The following is a 12,285-nucleotide window of genomic DNA, read 5'->3' as shown; positions in this document are numbered from 1 at the left end:
TCACTCTACTTGTCTCTATGAAACGATTAACGGGGCGAGAAGAAACCTACTGGGTTCTAAAATCCTTTAGGGAAGGGCCTGTCACCTGCTCATACCCGCAGCTGCTGCGTGTACACGGTGACCAGCACATCAGAGGTCACGGACACTGGTTCTCGTGGGCAGGAAATCTAGTCAGAAGGCTGGGCTCTGCCACAGTCTTGCAGCTTGACTTTGGCAAAACCATCCCCATCTCTGAACCAATGTTCTCTATTTATTTATTTATTTTTTTGATATTAGTTTCTTTCTTTAAAAATGATTTTTATTTTTTCTATTATAGTTGGTTTACAGTATGCTGTCAAATTTCTACTGTATAGCAAGGTGACCCTGTCACACATACATATATATATTCTTTTGTCTCCCATTATCATGCTCCCTCATAAGTGACTAGACATAATTCCCAGTGCTGTACAGCCGGATCTTATTGCTTATCCATTCCAAAGGCAATAGTTTGCATCTACTAACCCCAAATTCCCAGTCCATCCTACTCCCTCCCCCTCGCCCTTGGAATCCACAAAGTCTGTTCTCCAAGTCCATGAGTTTCTTTTCTGTGGAAAGGTTCACTTGTGCCATATATTAGATTCCAGATATAAGTGATATCATATGGTCGATTTTCTCACTTTCAAAATGAGGTGGCAGGACTGCTTGGTCTTCACTATCTTTTTTGGTTCTTATGGTCTCCAGTTCTACCTATGAACACAATCTTTTGAGTAGAGATTACTCTTGGGTGGCAGCCAGAGACAAGTCTTGGGTGACTATGGGACTTGGATTCTCTCGGCCTAGGTTTTCCCATGTGTTAGTGTGTGTGAATGTGGGAGAATGGGTCCTACCTGGCCCTGTCTACCTCGCAGGTCATGTGGAAGGTAAAATGGGATAGTGAATGTGGAGACACTTGGGAAGCAACTGCCAAGCAGACAACGTGGAGAACTGCCACCCAGGTCCCACTTCCCCATCAAGACCCTCCCTCTTGAGCTGCTGGGAGCGTTGGCTGCTGAAGGCTCACAGCTGATTGATGACCAGTTGATGGGGGTGGGGGGTAGGGATGAAGACCTGGGCCCCTTGCCTCAATTTCTCCCTCTGCTTAATCCTGCTTCCCTTATTCCTCACAGCTGTAGTTCCCAGGAGCACTCACTCTTAAGCCTTCAGCATGCACATCTTGGAGTCGCTACTTTCTGAAGTACCTAACCCATGACAGCAATACTACAGCATTTTAAAAAATAATTCAGACATATTTTATTTAAGCCACAATGCAAGAAAAAAAAATCACACGATTTCCTAGGCAGCTCCAGTACAAAAATCCAGCACTGGGATAGAACTCTCCAGGTGACATAACAATGTCTAGAACTGGATTCTGGATTCTGTTTGAGTTATTGTTATTCTGACTATCTTGAGTCCTTAGCTCAGCTGCTTATCACACTGGACTAATTAGGTCAAGGGCATGGGTTTCATTGCAGGTGACGCAATTGATGTCTTCATGACACGGTGCCTTCATTATCCTGCCACACACTTCCCCTTGACTCTGGACGATGCCCGGCAAATATGAGCTGTTTGTCCTAAGGTATTTATATGTAGGAGAGACAGAGCGAGCCTGTATTACTGTGAGAGTGAAAGGCTTTTACCCTGAAACGACATTGCAACACCACATCAGTCATGCTGATGTTCCTGTTGCCAATTAACTCTCCTTGGAGAGGGGGTGGAGGATGAGTTCACTTAACGCTGATTTCTGCTCTCTGGCAAACTATATTAGAGGGGCTTCTGCTGGAGGAGCCTCCTCTTTATTGTAAATACAAGACCCCACCTCTGGCAGGAAATCCAAGTATAGCCTTTCCCGGCAGCTTCCTTGAGACCGTATCTCTTCCTTAACGTCTAGACAACAGGATGGTGGCAATTTACAAGACGGCTTCCTCCCTATTCTAGCACAAGACTACAGGACCCCAAAGCAGGAACAGGTGGTAGGGGTGGGGTGGTGGCTGTAGCGTGTCCTCTTGCTTCTCCCCCTATCCTACGGGAGGGCAACCAAGAAGCCAACAAAGGATCACAGCTCCAATCCGACAGAGGGATTATTTACTCAGGATCTTCCTTCCAGGGCCGGATGGGGCAGCATCTCAATCAATCATATAGGGCAGACAGCAAACCTCAGTATCACCAGGAAAAATTCCCTACGGTTCAACAATTTTTTCTAAACGTCAGTATAGAAAACTGGATGCTGGGAGTTCCTGCCGCGGCACAGTGGGTTAAATGATCCGGCTTTGTCTTGGTGGAGGTGCCTGTTCAATCCCTGGCCTGGTGTAGTGAGCGCAGTGGGTTGAGGATCCAGCGTTGCTGCAGCTGTGCCATGGGTCACAGGTTCAGCTCAGATTCGACCCCTGGCCCTGGAACGTCCATATGTTGTGGGGGTGGCCAAAAAAACCCCTGAGGCTGGCTCTAAGTAAAACGGTTTTAGCAGATGAAGAATCATTGCAGGCCCACCTGCCTAGTTTGTGCACACAATTTCCCATAGCCAGGCTAGCGCTACTCAATTCTCTTTGAATCTGCTGGAAAACACTGTGTGGCTCTGCTCGGCTGTTCCCCCCTGGATTTGTGGACGTCCTTTCTCACCTCTTTGAACTTTCTGCACCTACCTCTTGGGGAACTGCCCAGGTCTCGGCCCTATTTCCTTCCCAGGTGCTCTCACTCTTCCTACTGATGGCTTTCCCCTGGCATAACATAATTGATATAATTGATTTGGTCTTCCTGAGTCAGATCTCAATGAATTCCATCCTGAACCCTTTGAGCCCACAGCTTCCTCTTTCACCAAACGCAGAGACTGAATTCAGCAGTGGCAATTGTTTTTGTTGCGTGGTTGGCATGCTTAAGCAAACACTGGCGCAGAAATATTCCAAATGGTGAGGTTTGGAGTTCTAAGTTAGTCCTGGTGCTACAATCATAGAACAATTCGTCCAGAAGTGTTGGGGTATAAATGAGCTAAAGGATATATTTGTGTGGCAATATCTGTGAAGGTTGCAATGATAAACCATCTTTTAAAAATTCAGTCTAGGAGTCAATGAGCCATCTAGAAGAGGAGGAAGTGAGGTTTCAGAGGATGACGAGAAATGTTGTTGAAGGACCAGACATTCCCAAGAGGCTCCAGCTTTCCAAGTCTTTTTTTTTCTTTTTCTTTTTACAGCCACACCTGTGGCATATGGACGTTCCCATGCTAGGGGTCGAATTGGAGCCACTGCTGAGGCGTATGGCACAGCCACAGCAACACCAGATCTGAGCTGATCTGTGACCTGCCACAACTTGAGGCAACACCAGATTTTTTTTTAACTCACTGAGCAAGGCCAGGGATCAAACCCACATCCTCAAGGACACTATGTTGGGTTCCCAACCTGCTGAGCCGCAACGGGAACTCCCAGTCCCAAATCTTCTCTAGCATTCTTCAACCTGGATTCTAAAGTAGCCTCATAATTCATAGCACCCCTTCTCAATCCAATTCCCCCCTTCAGCACTCTAGCACCCCCATTCTCAATCAGGTACCTCTAACTTCATGGTACTCTGACATTTTTGAGAATGTTCAGACCTTAGCCCTGTGCCTCTGGACTTCAAGACATACCCCACCTTCCTCTGTCCATCTTCTAGAGCTGTGTGTTTAGCCTCCCCAAACCAAATAAACGTCCTTCTTATTTTCAACAACATAAAGGATGCCCCTGATCAGATCCCTTGTCTGAAGAGCACAAGTGGCTTCCGCAGGACCCAGCCTTCTGTGAACACACTGATGCTCATATACCCTAAGGCCATGACTGCACGCAAGGGAACTGCATTTCCTGGAGGCTTTTACCCTTTCAGTTTGTGTCAAGGGCTGTGTATCTTCTTCTTCTGTTGTCTTTTGTCTTTTTAGGGCCACACCTGTGGCATATGGAGGTTCCCAGGCTAGGGGTCCAATCAGAGCTACAGCTGCCAGCCTATGCCAGGGCCACAGCAACGCCAGAGCCGAGCCTCGTCTGCGACCTACATCACAGCTCACGGGCAATGTTGGATCCACAACCCACTGAGCAAGGCCAGGGATCGAACCCGCAACCTCAGGGTTCCTAGTTGGATTCGTTTCCGCTGCGCCATGACGGGAACTCCACAGGCTATATATCTTCTTACCCCATTCTAAATACCTAAGCAGCTGCTGGTTGATAACATAATTGATATAACTGATTTGGTCTTCCTGAGTCAGATCTCAATGAATTCCAGGTAATTTTTTGTTGAGGATATACATGGTTATTTTTCACTTTTGCAGACCTGATTTTTCGCCATCCCAACTCAACTGCAAGGATTAGTCAGTAAGGACCCTGTACTCATACACTTATGAAGAATTGCTTTTTTTCTTTGCTAGCCTCCATGCAAACCTGAGTGGGGAAAAGCAAGAGTATTTCTTCATTGCCGTTTTTACTAATGTCCTAGGACCTAGTTCTTCAAAAAAAGAAGGGAATGGACCAAGGAAACGAATGGGGGGGGTATGTCGGTGGAAGAGAGCAGATGTCTCAGAGGGGCTCTGGAGTAGGATGCGATGGATGAAAGATAACGAATGGCAAAGACAGAGGATCTAATGCCAACTGCAATACCTGCCCTTTTCTTCTTTCTCTACCCCTGCCTCCTGTCGGTCCCTCTATCGAAGCTATGCAGGAGGGGCCGCCCTTTAACCACATTTGTCTATCTCATTTTTCTAGGCTCTTCCCAGGCTTGGGTTCGACACCACCAAAACCCGTTCAGGACCTAGCACACACTTTGCAGAAAACTGGCATCAGCGTATATTTTTAAAGGTCATTCCTGAGGAGAAAAATAGTCATAACGTGACCTTCTATCCCACAGTTTGCAAAGCCTTTCCTAGGCTGGATCTCCTAGGCTGAACATCCCAAGTGTTAGGCGGGGATGAAGCCACTATTCCCCCTCTACAGATGAGGAAAAGCACGGCCCGCGGCTGCCGCAGTTTCTGGGCTGTGACCCGCCAGCTACTCAACTAGCAGCAACGCACGTCCACTGGCTTTCCTTCCAAAGGTCGCGTGCTCCCCTTTACCGGATAGCATCTGAGACCCCTGGCGCTATGCCTGACGGGAATTGTAGTCCAAGGACCCGCGGCTCTTCCGGATTGGACTACAATGACCAGCATGCTCCGCGCTCTTTTGCCCCCTTCCCTTTCAGCCTCGGGCGCGGGGGAGGCTCCGCAGACCTGCTGACTGGGAACCGGTATGGCCGCGACGCTGGGCGGCGGGGAGCGCTGGACCGAAGGTACCGCGTCCTCGCCGGACGGTGGAACAGGGCAGGGTCAGGGGGAAATCAGGGATGGGGCTCCTGACGGCTCTATGAAAGGGCTGAGCTCTTGGGCCTGAGGTGAAGGATGGAGGCCTATGAGAAGATGCTGGGCCTGAGTAGGGTTCCCGGTGGCGTGGGGGACCGCCCAGTGCAGGGGGCCGGAATTCAGAAGCCAGGAGCGCTGGCTCACGCCGAGGACCCAGCCGGGTACCAAGAGTCACCAGTGACGACTTGTTGCCTCTGGCCCCCCAGCCCCGCCCCAGCCCGTGCCCCGCCCAGGGCCTGCAGCGGCCCGGCCCCGCCTGCGCCAGGGTCCGAAGGTGACGCGGTCTCCCGCAGCTTCCTCACCCGGTCCTTATCCTCGCCTCCAAACTGGGCCGCCTGCCCCTCTGCCTGGGTTTGGTCTTGTCCACGCAGCCAGCATCGGGGTGAACAGGCCGGCTTTTCCCAACCTACAATCAAGCAAAGAGTACCCATCCAAAACCTATTGTGTACCCTGCATTATGCTGCTTCTGCAGTGGGGATTTGACAGTCGTGGGCCCCTGAACCCACAGAATTCTCAGTCTGCTGAGGGAGTTTCACAGGGAAACAGTCAGTTACAAAACAGGGCCAGAATGGCCTGGGCTACACAGCAAGGTCGTAGGTCTGGGGGGTGCATACTGACAAGGCACTCAATACAGCCTGGGTGTCAGAGGAAGCCTCCTGGAGAACGTGTTACTTATCATGACATGAAGGATGCCAGGCCTACCTAGAGGAAGAATTTTATAGGCAGAGGGAACAGCCTGGGCAAAGGCACAGAGAAGAGAGAGCGTGTTGTGGATCTGAAAGGAGTTTGATGAGAGGAGAGCAGAGACTACAAAGGAGCTTGTGGTGGGAGATGAGGCTGGAAAGGCAGGCTGGGCCTGTGATGAGAAATTTGGATGAGGAGCAGTGAGTCGTCACTAAGAGGAAGAAGGAGGTGTTTCAAGTCTTGCCCAGATCCTCCAGACAAGACATGAGTACTCTGCTTTCTTGACTAGATTGCTGTGGCCTTCTTGGCATTCTGTAGGTGTTATGATTCAATTCTCTTCTTTTATTTTTATTTATTTTTTTTGGCTGCACTCTGCATACCAGCCAGGGAATGAATCCCAGCCGCTGCTGCAGCAGTGCCAGATGCTTTAACCCCCTGGGCTGGGCCAGGGATCAAACCGTTGTCGCCAAGGAGACAATGCCACATCTTAACCTGGAACGCCCAGTCCTCTCCTTTTAAACTCTAATGTCTTTGTAGTCAGGAGTAGGCCTTCTCAATGTACCTAGCCAGACGTCTTGTTCATATTAGTTCTGTAATTGTTAAGTTTAAAAAGCTGAACTCATCTTTACTTTAAATTTTAGTGGTAGGAGGCATTGCAACAAAAAATGTTTCATGATCAATTCACTCCAGACCGTGGACCACAGGGAAATAGGCTTCCCTGTGCTGCCCTAAAGGCAAAGTATTGGGCAGATACCTCTTTTTTTAAATTAATGTGTAATTGATTTAGGCTCTCCCATCGTGGCTCAGTGGTTAATGAATCTGACTAGGAACCATGAGGTTGCAGGTTCAGTCCCTGGCCTTGCTCATTTGGTTAAGGATCCAGTGTTGCCGTGAGCTGTGCTGTAGATTGCAGACGTGGCCTGGATCCCGAGTTGCTGTGGCTCTGGCTTAGGCTGATGACTACAGCTCTGATTCGACCCCTAGCCTGGAAACCTCCATATGCCGCGGGAGCGGCCCAAGAAATGGCAAAAGCAAAAAAAAAAAAAAAAAAAGACAATGTGTAATTGATTGTGCCAATTTCTGCTGGACAGCAAAGTGACTCAGTCATTTATATATATATATATCTCCCCTTCCTCTATTTATCTTCCTTCATGGTCTAACTCTTGGGATTGGATACAGTTTCCCGTTCTATACTGTAGGACCTCATTTTGTATCCATTCTAAATGTAGTAACTTGCATCTACTAATCCCAAATTCCCAATCCATCCCACTCCCTCCCCTCTCCCCCTTGGCAACCACTAGTCTGTTCTCTATGCCTATGAGTCTGTTTCTGTTCTTGTAGATAGGTTCATTTATGTCATATTTTTGATTCCATATATAAGTGATAGGACATGGTATTTGTCTTTTTATTTATGACTTGCTTCACTTAGATGATAACCTTTAGTTGTATCCATGTTGCTGTAAATGGTATTATTTCATCCTTTTTTATGGCTGAGTAGTATTCCATTTTATATATGTAGCACATTGGGATCAGATCAGAGCTGTAGCTGCTGGCCTACACCCACAGCCGCAGCAACACAGACTCAGAGCTGAGTCTGCAGCCTACACCACAACTCACAGCAACCCTGGAGCCTTAACCCACTGAGTGAGGCCAGGTGTCCTCGTGAATACCAGTCAGATTTGTTTCCACTAAGCCAAAACGAGAACTCCCTGTACCACATCTTTTTTTGTCTTTTTTTTTTTTTTGTCTTTTTTTTGCTATTTCTTGGGCCGCTCCCACGGCATATGGAGGCCCCCAGGCTAGGGGTCAAATCGGAGCTGCAGCCACCGGCCTACGCCAGAGCCACAGCAATGTGGGATCTGAGCCGCATCCGCAACCCACACCACAGCTCACGGCAACGCCGGATCATCAACCCACTGAGCAAGGGCAGGGACCGAACCCGAAACCTCATGGTTCCCAGTCGGACCGCCAACCACTGCGCCACGACGGGAACTCCAACACATCTTCTTAATCCATTTATCTGTCAGTGGACATTTAGGTTGTTTCCACATCTTGGCTATTGTGAATAGTGCTATTGTGAATGTAGATGTACCTGTATCTTTTTTAATTATTCGGATAGTGTGTCTACTTTAACAATATTAATTCTTCCAATCCAGAAGCATGGGATATCTTTCCATTTCTTTGAATCCTCTTTAATTTCCTTGATTAATTTTTTTATAGTTCTGAGTGTAAAAATATTTTACCTCCTTGGTCAGGTTTATTCCTAGGTGTTTAATTTTTTTTTTTTTTTTGGTGTGATTTTATTTTATTGCTGACAGAGCAAAAGACTTTTATTGGGTAGGGACCCTTCGGTGGAGAGCAGCAGGATAGGGGAACCCAGGAGAACTGCTTTTAGTGTGATTTTAAAAGGTATTTTTTTAAATATTCCTTTTCTAATATTTCATTGTTAGTATACAGAAATGCAGTTGATTTCTTTCTTTTTTTTTTTTTTTTTTTAATCTTTTTTTAGGGCCACACCTGAAGCATATAGAGGTTCCCAGGCTTGGGGTTGAATTAGAGCTGCATCTGCCACAGCAACACAGGATCCGGGCACATCTGTGACCTACATTGCAGCTCACATCAATGCCAGCTCCTTAACCCATTGAGCGAGGCCAGGGATTGAACCTACATCCTCATGGATACTAGTTGGGTTCGTAACCTGCTGAGCCACAACAGGAACTCCAAAATGCAATCTATTTCTGAATGTTAATCTTGTATCCTGCTACTTTGCTGAATTTGTTGATTAGCTTGAGTGGTTTTTGTGTGGAGTCCTTGGGTTTTCTATGTATAGTATCATGTCATCTGCGTTTAGTGTCAGTTTTACCTTTTCTAATTTGGATACCTTTTATTTCTTTCTTTTCTTTTTTTAAAATTTTTAAAATGTTTTGTTTTTGTCTAATTGCTGTGACTAGGACTTCCAATACTATGTTGAATAAAAATGGTGAGAGTGGGCATTCTCGTCCTGTTCCAGATTTTGTGGGAAGGCTTTCAGCTTTTCTCCTTTTGAGTGTTAGATTGGATATGGGTTTGTCATAAATGGCTTTTATGATGTTGAGATATGTTCCCTCTTTACCCACTTTGGTAGAGTTTTTCATCATGAATGAATATTGGATTTTGTCGAAAGCTTTTTCTGCATCTATTGAGATGATTGTGTGGTTTTTGACTTTTTGTTCATGTGGTGTAGTACATTGATTGATTTGTGTATGTTGAACCATCCTCTGAACTTGGAATGAATCCCACGTAGTTGTGGTGTATGATCTTTTTTTATGTGTTTTTAGATTTGGTCGGCTACAATTTTGTTGAGGATTTTTGCATCTATAGTCATCAAAGATATTGGCCTGTAATTTTCTTTTTTGGTAGTATCTTTGTCTGGTTTGGCTAGTAGCGTGATGGTGGCCTCATAGAATGTCTTTGGGAGTGTTCCTTCTTCAACCTTTTGGTTGGGTATAAGTTCTTCTTTGTATGTTTGGTAGAATTCGCCTATGAAGCCATCTGGTGCTAGACTTGTTTGTAGGGAATTTTTTTTTTTTAATTTTATATTCAATTTCATGTCTACTGATTGCTATGTTCAAATTATCTATTTCTTCTTGGTTCATTTTCGGTGGGCTGTATATTTCTAGAAAGTTGTCCATTTCTTCTTTTTGTCAAATTTTTGGTGTCTAATTGTTCATAGTATTGTCTTATGGGTTTTTTTGTATTCTGCAAATATTCATTGAGATTTCTCATTTTTCGTTTCTTATTCTGCTTATTTGGGTTCTCTCTCTCTTCTTCTTGGTGAGTCTGGCTAGAGGTTTGTCAATTTTGTTTACCCTTTCAAAGAACCAGCTCTTGGTTTTATTTATCTGTTTATTTTGTCTTTTTGTCCTTTTTAGGGCCACACCTGTGGCATATGGAGGTTCCAGGCTAGGGGTCTAATCAGAGCTGTAGCTGCCAGCCTACGCCACAGCCATAGCAATGCCAGATCCAAGCCACATCTGCAACCTATACCACAGCTCACAGCAATGCTGGATCCTTAATCCACTGAACGAGGCCAGAGATTGAACCCGAAACCTCATGGTTCCTAGTCTGGTTTGTTTCTGCTACGCCACGAAGGGAACTCCATTGGTTTTATTGATTTTTTTTTTTCTATTTTTTAAATCTCTCTTTTATCAATTTCCTCTCTGATCTTTATGATTTCTTTCCTTCTGCTGACTTTAGGTTTTGTTTTTTCTTCTTCTTTTTTTTTTTTTTTTTTTCCTTTTCTTTTTTTTCTTATTAGGGCCACACTTGCAGCACATGGAAGTTCCCAGGTAGGGGTTGAATTGGAGCTCCAGCTGCTGGCCTACTCCATAGCCATGGCAATAACAGATCCAAGCTGCATCTGTGATCTTTGCCACAGCTTGTGGCAACACCAGCTTTTTAACCCACTGAACAAGGCTAGGGCTCAAACCCAAATCCTCACGGATACCAGTCAGATTCTTAACCCCCTGAGCCACAATATGAACTCCTGTTTTTGTTTTCTTTTCCTAATTCTTTTAAGTGATAGGTTAGGTTGTTGATGTGACATTTTTCTTGTTTTTGGGGGAAGCCCTGTGCTAGGAAGTTCTCTTTAAGAATCGTTTTTGCAACATCCCATAGATTTTGTATGGTTGTGTTTTCATTGTTGTTTGTCTCAAGGTATTTTGTTAATTTCCTTTTTGATTTCCTTGTGGACCCATTGGTTTTTTTAGTAGCATGTTGTTCAGTCTCCATGTAGTCAGTTATTTTCTTATTTCTTTTCCTGTGATTGATTTCTAGTTTCATACTATTATTGTCAGAGAAAGTACCTAAAATAATTTCTATGCTCTTAAATTTTGGTTAGTTTTGTGCCCCAGTATGTGGTCAATCTTAGAGAATGTTCCATGTGCACTTGAAAAGAATGTATATTCTTTTTATTTTATGTAATGTCTTGAAAATATCAATTTAGTGTAACTTTTATGTTGTATCATTTAGGATCTCTGTTGCCTTATTGATTTTCTGTCTAGAAGATCTGTCCATTAATGTGAGTGGAGTGTTAAAGTCTCCTACTATTATTGTATTCCTATCAGTTTCTCCTTTTGTGTCTAATAGTATTTGTTTTATGTATTTGAGGGCTCCTGTATTAGGGGCATATATATTGACTGTAACATCCTCTTCTTGAATTGACCCTTTTATCATTAGTGTCCTTTATCTTTCTTTATGAACTTTGTTTTAAAGTCTGTTTTGTCTGATATGAGTATTGCAACTTCCACTTTCCTGTCATTTCCATTTGAATGAAATATCTTTTTCCATCCCCTCACTTTCCATTTATATGTATGTATCCTTTGTCTTATGATGGGGCTTTTATAGGCAGCATATTTTAGGCTCTTGTTCTTTTATCTTGTCTGCCCCTCTATGTCTTTTGAGCATTCAGTCCATTGACATTTAAGGTAATTATTGATAAATATGTTGTATTTATTGACATTTTAAACCTTGTTTTCCAGTAAATTCTATGTTCATCCTTGTCCCTTTCTCTATTTTTGGTTGGATGATTTCCTTTTATTTTATGCATATGTCCTCCTTTTTTACAGTTTTTGTGGCTGTATTGTGTTTTTGATTTATGGTTGCTATGTTTTTTAAGTATGTTAACCCCTTCCTATATCTGCTTGCTTTAGACCAATCATCATATAGGCTCAAACACATTTTTTAAAAAAAGTCCAGGGCAGTTCTCTTTGTTTCTCAGAGGTTAACAAACCTGACTAGGATCCATGAGGATGCAGGTTTGATCACTGGCCTCGGTGTGTTGGGGATCTGGCATCATTGTGAGCTGTGGTGTAGCTCATACATGTACCTCGAATCCCAAGTTGCTGTGGCTGTGGCATAGGCCAGCACCTATAGCTCCAATTGGACCCCTAGCCTGGAAATCTTCATATGCTGTGGGTGTCCTAAAAAAAAAGCAAAAAAAAAAAGTCTAGGTTTTCTTATTCTCCTTCCCCACAGTTTATGATTTTGATGTCCTTTTTCACATTTTCATGTTTATCCTTTTGCTGTTCCTTGTGTTTATCATTGTTTTCACAAATGGGGTTTATTTTTCTTTTTGATCTGTATGCTGTTTTATTTGCATGGTTACCTTCCAGTTGTGATTTTCTTCATCCTATATCTATTTACTTCTTTCCTACTTAGAGGAGACTTCTCAGTATTTCTTCTAGAATGTGTTTAGTGTT

The 12,285-nt window shown here is 44.4% G+C and overlaps 2 protein-coding genes across 4 annotated transcripts in view; one reads left to right on the top strand and one right to left on the bottom strand.

The window, feature by feature from the left end:
- The window catches only part of PSD2 (pleckstrin and Sec7 domain containing 2), a 684,196-nt gene that overhangs the window by 316,581 nt on the left and 355,330 nt on the right, over positions 1–12,285 (bottom strand). The gene's annotated exons all lie outside the window — the stretch shown is intronic.
- Positions 5,204–12,285, top strand: part of DNAJC18 (DnaJ heat shock protein family (Hsp40) member C18) — a 39,487-nt gene continuing 32,405 nt past the window's right edge. For all 3 annotated transcript variants that reach the window (XR_002341938.2, XR_014838862.1, XM_003123993.7), the window contains exon 1: positions 5,204–5,292. Coding sequence is in view for 1 of the 3 variants with exons in the window: in XM_003123993.7 (XP_003124041.5) it covers positions 5,253–5,292 (40 nt within the window). In the remaining 2 variants the exon portion in view is untranslated. The remainder of the gene's footprint in view (positions 5,293–12,285) is intronic.

Source organism: Sus scrofa, chromosome 2, assembly GCF_054392235.1.
Source record: "Sus scrofa isolate SSC_HxYL_T2T_F1_AM1 chromosome 2, Sscrofa_HxYL_maternal_Yorkshire_Landrace_v2.0, whole genome shotgun sequence".
NCBI lineage: Eukaryota > Metazoa > Chordata > Mammalia > Artiodactyla > Suidae > Sus > Sus scrofa.
The sequence above is the reverse complement of the archived record's forward strand: the minus strand, read 5'-3'. Positions and strand labels throughout refer to the sequence as shown.